The 8,154-nt window shown below is 45.6% G+C and overlaps 1 protein-coding gene across 5 annotated transcripts in view; it reads right to left on the bottom strand.

Moving 5' to 3' along the window:
• Nucleotides 1-5,563: 5,563 nt before the first annotated feature.
• Nucleotides 5,564-8,154, bottom strand: part of TTC13 (tetratricopeptide repeat domain 13) — a 74,748-nt gene continuing 72,157 nt past the window's right edge. For all 5 annotated transcript variants that reach the window (XM_044239377.1, XM_044239378.1, XM_044239379.1 and 2 more), the window contains 2 exons: nt 7,972-8,051; nt 5,564-6,343 (listed from right to left, as the gene is read on the bottom strand). In XM_044239377.1, coding sequence (XP_044095312.1) covers nt 6,229-6,343; nt 7,972-8,051 — 195 coding nt within the window. In that variant the 3' untranslated portion in view covers nt 5,564-6,228. The remainder of the gene's footprint in view (nt 6,344-7,971; nt 8,052-8,154) is intronic.

Genomic DNA, 8,154 nt, shown 5'->3' with positions numbered 1-8,154 from the left:
GGGTACAGACTGCAATGCTTTTCTCCAGAAAAGTCATGTCACCTGTGAGTTTCTTGGATTTTGGCACGGAGTCTCTTCACTGGAGATGGATCTCGCTAGGAAGCATGTGGGCTGTTTAATATTACGTGCTAGCAGAGGGAAAGATGCAAACATATCCATTTTCAAGGTATCAACAGAGCCTTAAGTTGCATTCCCAGCGGTGCACATTGTAATCATAGTTGACATGCGTGGGCACAGGACTCAGTACAAGTGGAATTTTCCTTTAGGGAGGCCGAGGCTAGGGTAATTTTCCCGACTAATTTGGAGCAGAGAACTATTCCTGTAAATGGTAGTAATCCAAGCCCATTTGCCAAGAGGCAAGGGCTTATGGGCTTGTTTCTGTCATTTATGCTCATTTTAGCCATAAAATGTTAATTTCTGGCTCCCTGGTAAGGGGGTCTCTCTGGAGAAGGACCAGAACCCAATAAAACGGAGGAAGGTCTCTGCAGAATATTCCGTAGCTACACCCACTGTATGGACTGTAGATGTTATGACCCCGTTCTTCACAAGTCCTCACAGTCAAATCTTCCATGATTTGCTCTTTTCACTTGCCATCTTGCTTCTCGTTATTTCCAACCGTTTGTTTCCTAGCTAGGTACTCTGCCTTTCCACCAGGGCAAAGTGAAAAATCTTAAGGGAAAGGACCTCATGTATTAATCAGGGTCTGGCTGGACCCTACAGTTCAGGCTGCTTTCCTCATGCTCCTTTATAAGGAGAGATTCCTCTCGGGTATCTGCTAAGGGACACCTAGCCAGGACCACCCCCATTTTACAAACAGGGAATCTCTCTAGTGAGTTCCCTTAAGTTAGCAATTGGCCCTTTCCCCAGACTTTAAAACTGGCTTGTTTATAATGCTCCGACACCAAAGTAATGAAACTAAATTAAGGCCAGAAATGTCTATCAAGGCATGGACTGAATCATTTGTCTACACTCAAGACAAGAGCTCCCTGTTGCTCTGGAGGGCATTTCATTGAACCCCACTACTGAGCCACTCTCGAAGAAGCATTCCAACATGTCAGTGTCACCTCCTCCATTGCCCTCTGTCATTGCCCTCTCCTATTTGGTCATACTTACTCAAGAGATGACTGCTGAGGTTTAAAGACACAGGCTCTGGGTCAGTCTGGCAAGGTTCAAATCCCAGCTCCACCGTCTGGAGGCTGTGTGATCTGATGTTTTCTCTGCTTCCATTTTCCCACAGGTGCTATTTGCTGTCACGCTCCACATGTCTCACATAAGGACTAAATGAGGTAATACCAGTAAGTGCTTAACACAGTGCCTGCCAAGTTGTGAATGCTCCACAATTTAGAGCTATTATTATTTGTCTATTTTTTCCTTATTAAAGATTGTATTTATTTGAGAGAGACAAAGAGAACAAGTGGGTGGGGAGAGAGGGAGAGGGAGAACCAGGCTCCCCGCTGAGCAGGGAGCCCCACTTGGGGCTTGATCCCAGGACCCCACACAGGTGCTGCCCTACTTGTCTGTTTTCTTAACTTGGCTGTGAATGTGCAGAGACTGTGTCTTCGTTGTTTCTGTTTCCCGGCATTTAGCTCAGTACCTGGCACCCATGATGTGTTCTCAATGAACACATTGGATGTGTTCTCAATGAACACATCCAACACATGTGTTGGATGGCTGGGATGAATGACTGACGGAATGAATGAGCTAGAGACGGAACATTTTTGTAAGCAGTGTCCATGTCCCATCTTGTTCCTTTTTCTTCTATTCTGTTTTCTTGTATCAGAAGGACAGGTGTAATGTTGCAAAAGGAGCACAGAGAAAGATTTTCGTGGCACGTGCTCTTCCTCATCTCTGTCAGGCAGACACCATGTCCCTTGTCTACTATGTGATGATCTGAGAGCCATCTTTTTGCCATTGTCACCAATGGTTTTCCCGGTCTTCATCTATGATGAAGAAGGGAGACTAGATATTGAGCTATAGGGATTAGGCTATGTCATGGAAAGCATGGTTCTTCTATAGGATCTGTTTTCTAATGATGCAAATTGCTACAGATACAGCCATAAGCAAAAAGAAATAGTAGAAAAACACATACATGGAGTAAAAATAGAAAGAGATGTACGGGCCATATGATCTCATACCTGAGGGTCAAGGTTACCTCTTGGGTACGGCCAAGGGCTGCTGCTGAGATTAGGGGAGAGTGCACGGTGGGTTTCAGCCGCATTTGATGGTTTCTGAAGCCAGATGGTGAGCCCCTAGGTGTTCATGTGTCATTTTTTATACTTTGTATGTTTCACATATTTCTTAATAAATCAGAATTGACACCCAAAGATCATGAAGACAATTGAAATACAAATGAAATACAAATGCCTAATAAACGCAAGAAGAGATGTTCAAGTTGGATGGGAGAGGACGAGATATCTACCGACCTGTGTATCATCGACATAGATGTAGATATATGGGGGTGGGGAGACAGAGATATCAAGCAGAAAGAAACCCTAGGCAAAGCAGATAATAGCACTACCAGCAAGGGAAGTACCCCTGCAGGGACAGCTTTCCTCTTATTGTGCTTCTGGAGGGCGCCTGGAGGTCCAGAGGACAAGGCAATCAGTCAGACTCACACACTTTGCCTTCAGCTCCCGACACTAAGGACAGAGAGAGGGATTTCAAAGGCTCTCCGGAGAGTGTTTGAGTTTTGCTTGTCTACTCCGAAGAGGGAGGGGGAAAAGCAAAGTTGAGAAGCAGGGGAGAAAAAGCCTCAGTGAGTCCTTGGTACAAACAGGGCGCGTGGCTGGCCTGAGGAGGAGCATGTGACTTGGTATCAGGACTGTGGGTTCAAGCCCCACACTGGGTGTAGAGATAACTAAAAGAAATAAATTAAAAAAAAAAAAAAGAGGAGGAGAGTGTGCTTAGAGGCTATGGGTTTCATTTTAGGGCAGTGAAAGGCCAGGAGGGATTGAAGTGCAGCCGCAGGAAGACAAGCCAGAGACTACAGAAGTGATCCAGCAAGAGTGCAATCTGGGGAGGTAGCAATGCTGCCAAGGAAGAGTGGGGTGCAGTTTTGTAGGAGGGACGTTAGAGCTGCCTTTAGCAAGGACAGTGTTGACCTCGAGGAAAAGAGTTGAATTCTGGGTGACATTTCTGGACTAATCCACGGTCCCTTCTAACATGTTTCAAATTCTCCAGTGGATAAAGGGATTTTGAGACCAACAAAGAGGTAGATGAGTTATCTGAAGTCCCGGTATTGGTAATAGCTGTAGTATGAGAGAACCAACCCCCACGCACACGACTGAACCGACCTGCGTTGGGAACACAGCCTCTCATGCTCGCACCTGACCGGGGCAGAGAGGCAGCCCTAACGTGGGGTTTCTAGATTCTTCATCACAGAGGCGGAGGGGGAAAGCGGCTGAGGAAGTCACCCACCTACTAGGAGGGCCTTAACTCTACACCATAAAATCAAACGGGTAAGGGTCGCTAACAAGGCAAAAACCAAACACAGACAAAAGAAACATGGTGGTCTTGTTTCCTCAGAATGACCAGAAAGTTTTGATATGAAATTTTAAGGGTAAAAGCAAACTAAATTCTAATTTTTAAGAAATAAATTAATGTTTTTAAAAAAAGCTTTAGGGCGCCTGGGTGGCTCAGTGGGTTAAGCCGCTGCCTTCGGCTCAGGTCATGATCTCAGGGTCCTGGGATCGAGTCCCGCATCGGGCTCTCTGCTCAGCAGGGAGCCTGCTTCCTTCTCTCTCTCTCTGCCTGCCTCTCTGCCTGCTTGTGATCTCTCTCTGTCAAATAAATAAATAAAATCTTTAAAAAAAAAAAAAAAAAAAGCTTTAAACAGGGGCGCCTGGGTGGCTCAGTCAATTAAGCGTCTGCCTTCGGCTCAGGTCATGATCCCTGTGTCCTGGGATCAAGCCCTGCATCAGGCACCCTGCTCAGCGGGGAGCCTGCTTCTGCCTCTCTCATTCCCCCTGCTTGTGTTTCCTCTCTCGCTGTGTCTTTCTTGGTCAAATAATAAGTAAAAACCTTAAAAAAAAAAAAAAAAAAGCTTTAAACAGAGAATAGCTTGTATGATGGAAATGTGACTGGTTTTTATGTGCAATTTTTCAATTTAATACTGAAGAGGTGATGAGAAACTTCAAATATCATGATATAAAAACACATTTCAGATCTTCCTGTGACAAGAGCCCTCAAAGACGGGAACGGGAGTGCCAGTGGTTAGTACCTTCTTGGTCACCAAACAGAACTATGTGTAATATTTTGTTCAGACCACCGCCAACTTGGCCCGAGCATTTTGGGACTTGGGGCAGAAGATGGAATGTTCTCCCAAAACATCTTGAAGTCATAGAATTTGGCATGTTAGTACATCAGATGATGTGATGATCACCTTATCTGAATGAGGAGAAACTGGGCTATCTAAATAAAAATTGAAATGTAGCAATTTGGACATGGTTTCAAGAAAAATAGGTTCTAATTCTGGGGTTTAGACATTATTGTCGTATTTTAGAAAAGTCAAGGGGCGCCTGGGTGGCTCAGTCGGTTAAGCGTCTAGCTCTTGGTTTTGGTGCAGGTCAGGATTTCATGGGTCGTTGAGAGAGCAAGTGTGGTACGGGGCTTGGCACTGAGTGGGGAGCTGCTGGGAGACGCCTCCTCTGTCCCTCCCCGCACTGATGCAACTAGGCACTCTCTCTAAAATACATAAATCTTAAAAAAAAAAAAAAAAAAAGAAAGAAAGAAAAAAAAGAGAAAAAAGGATGGCAGTTGCCATGTTGCTTTGCCATCCTATACAGCGTCTCTGGGCACAGCCCTTTTTGGTGGTTTCGAAAGTCTTCAGCCACATCAGTTTGGTCAAAACAGCACAAAGCTGAGAGCACAAGGAGACGGAACAGACAGGAAGGCGCCCTGTCATGAGTTCTCTGAGTCTTGAGAAGAGCCTGCGATTGGAATCTTTGGTCCTGGAGGCCACAGTGGGGCAGGGCAGGCCTGGACAGAGAGGCCCGGCTGTGCGGCTGGAACCAGTACCAGGGCATCAGCAGCCCGGGGCCTGGAGCGTCAGTGCCCGCCCAGAGTCTCAGCCCTCTCCTCTGCGAAATGAAAATGGACGCTTGTCTGCGGCGAGCACAAGGCTGGGCTCCAGAGGAAAACGGACCTGGGGGTGTGAAATGTGTCATCGGGTGCAGTGCACCTGACACGTGGAGCCCGTGTCAGGAGTCGGATGGGCACAAGTCCGAAGGGCAGGTTGTCGCGATCAAACAGCCGTAGTCTAGCAGGTAACCGATCCCGTCCAGAGGGGACTACGCTCGGCACGAGCCCCGACACCCCGGGACACTGGCCTGCTACTCTTACGTGAGATTTCAAGAGCAAAATGAAGTAACAGAAAGCAGCGAATAGTTTAACTCTTTAACAAAAACCAAAGAAATATGAAAGTGATTTGGAAATGGCAACGATTGAACGAACCCATTACTCACTGTCATTTACCGTGTCTCGGGGGAAAAAAAAATCAGTCATGTTCTGGTGGTTCTTACACCTGAAAGGGAAACCAGGTCACAAAATAAAAACGTACATAATCCAGTGTCAAAAACTGGTGATTTATAGCAATCACCCCTCATTTATTTTTTCCAACACAGAGAAAAAAACCAAACAAACATGGTTCAATAATTCAGTGTTTGGGTCACTGTCAAATACTGTCATTCAAATAAACGTTCCCAGGGCTGAGCTCTGCGGCGTGCGGTGACGGCGCACGGGTCTTCCATCAGTCAAACACGCGGAGAACCCACTCGTGAAGGTTACGTGAGTGAAAGACATGACGCCTTATCCCAATGTGCACAAAAAGGCCTTTGAAAAATATCCCGATCTTTCAAGGAATGAAAACACTCCCGTTTTGTTGTTGGTTTCATTCCTTTTAATGATTACTTTTTGGTTTTTGAAGTCAACTTTCTTGCTGTGAGAGAGGGGTTTTAGGGCTTTGTAAGTGGAAACCAACAAGGCCACTGGCCTCTGCACACACTTTCCTGCCCCAACATAGAGCTTTCTCGCCCCCTCCCAAAAAAACCCTCTTCCATGATTTTTGTTATGGTTCCAAAAGTAAAGAAAATGATTTCAAGTATTCAATTCCTATCAAAAATTGGTATCAAAAGTAATAAAGGACCTAGTTTCTTTATAATTCCATGTTTTAAAAAATAACTTAAGAAGCAAGAGGTCCGGCCCTTTACTTGTATAAATACCACAGCGTAACTAGAGTTTCTTAAGACAACGTGGAGAGGAGTCTGTGTTTAGCACCTCGATCATTGATCTTAATGTTGGGAACGTCTCTGACACGGATGGGAGAGTCTTATAAGAAGGTGAAATACTGGAAAAGAAAAACACAAAGAAGGAATATGAAGATTAACACGATTTCACAAAAAAGGCATTATTCTTATTTTAATATTCTCTTTCCAATGACCCCGTGTGTACGCTGTCAGACAATTCTACAAAAGCAGGGAGGAGCTGTGAACAGAACAGATGCCCATAGGGCCGGGGACTTCTGTCCGGAGGCTCCCATAATGGGCTGCTGGCCAGTTCAGCCAGAATTTTGCAAAAGAAAATTCAGCACTGCTGTACGTGTGATTGTTCACACATGTCCCGCCAGGGAGCCACTGGACTTGAACCAGAGACACTGGGTCCAGGCCCGCCTCGCTCCGTATGGGCCACAGCCCTTTCCCCGCCCCCCTGTCCATATCAGTAGCACCAGCACAGTGTTCTTAACTCACAGGGGGGCCCTGAGCCCAGAACAAGATCATGCATGCCAGAGGGCGGTGTGAAATGTACCTGCACAGCGGGTGGCAGGCTTTTATTCATTCTTAAAGAACTGTTGGAAGGTTCATACTGTAAAACTAAGGAAGTGACAGAAGCAAGATGTTTGACGCTATGGTCATATTCCTAAAACACACGTGAGCCAGTAATCCCGAAACGGGAACACACTGGAACGAGATGCGACTGTCAGAAGAGATCGTTACAAGGCTAGTGGTGCACTTACACACTGAACAAGAGTACACGACAGACCTTAATTTCTCTGTTTTAGACAGAGCACAAATTTATCTGGCCATTTTTAGAGCAGTTGCTGTGTCCTATAGACGGGAAAGGCAAAGTTGGAGGGGGTTATCATGGAGAAAACACGGAGGAGCAAGAATGAAGAAGGTCAGGGACATGTGCTTATTCTTTATTAACTATTAAAGCATCTGAGCATCTCTCTCTCCCAGCCAAATAAATAAAATCTTAAAAAAAAAAGAAAGAAAAGCATCTATGGGTTTAATTTCATCCCAAAATGAAATTTTGAACTCACGTGGACTCACGTGGACTCCTTGTCCACACTACAATGAAGTACCACTTTCTGAAAATCTACCGTGCGGTAAAAATGTGCTCCCACTCAGAGTAAGTTCGAAATGGGTCCAGCTCACAGTTTTCAAATTCCTCCCTGAGTACTGAACCAAAGAGTTTGGGATAAAGGGTAGATTAGCCAAGAGTGAGGAATGCCTGATTGTACAAAGAGGACGTGTGTCACTTTCCTTTCACAAACCTTTTTACTTGTTTATTGTTATCTGTAGACTCACCCTTTCAGGGGTTCTTTCCTTTTTTTTTCTTTTTTTTTTAAAGATTTTATTTATTTATTTGACAGAGATCACAAGTAGGCAGAGAGGCAGGCAGAGAGAGAGGGAGAAGCAGGCTTCCCACTGAGCAGAAAGCCTGATGCGGGGCTCGATCCCAGGACTCTGGGATTATGACCTGAGCCGAAGGCAGAGGCTCAACCTACTGAGCCACCCAGGCGCCCCTCTTTCAGGGGTTCTAATTGACAGGAGAACACCTCAGCCTTGGAAAAGGATTGCACTCCTTGCAAAGTAAGAACTCAGGAAAGGGAGCGTACTCCCAGAGTCACACAGCGAGCTCCAAGAGCAATAGGATGTCCCCCACCCCCTTTACTGACCGTCACCAAGTAATTACCTTTTTAGGTTCATCCAGCTTTTGGCTATTTTGCTAAAGGCCTCTGAACCAGGGGCTGTCATAGCTTCAAAGTCAACTAACTGAAAAAGAAAGAAATTTAGGAATGTGATTAATTTGGAGGAGAGAGGCTCACTCTGAGAACAGCTTCACCTCTGGGTCTTAGCACAAAAATCCGAGGGCTGG

The sequence above is a fragment of the Neovison vison genome, chromosome 2 (genome assembly GCF_020171115.1).
Source record: "Neovison vison isolate M4711 chromosome 2, ASM_NN_V1, whole genome shotgun sequence".
In the NCBI taxonomy this organism is placed as follows: domain Eukaryota; kingdom Metazoa; phylum Chordata; class Mammalia; order Carnivora; family Mustelidae; genus Neogale; species Neogale vison.
This window is presented reverse-complemented; position numbering and strand designations above follow the sequence as displayed.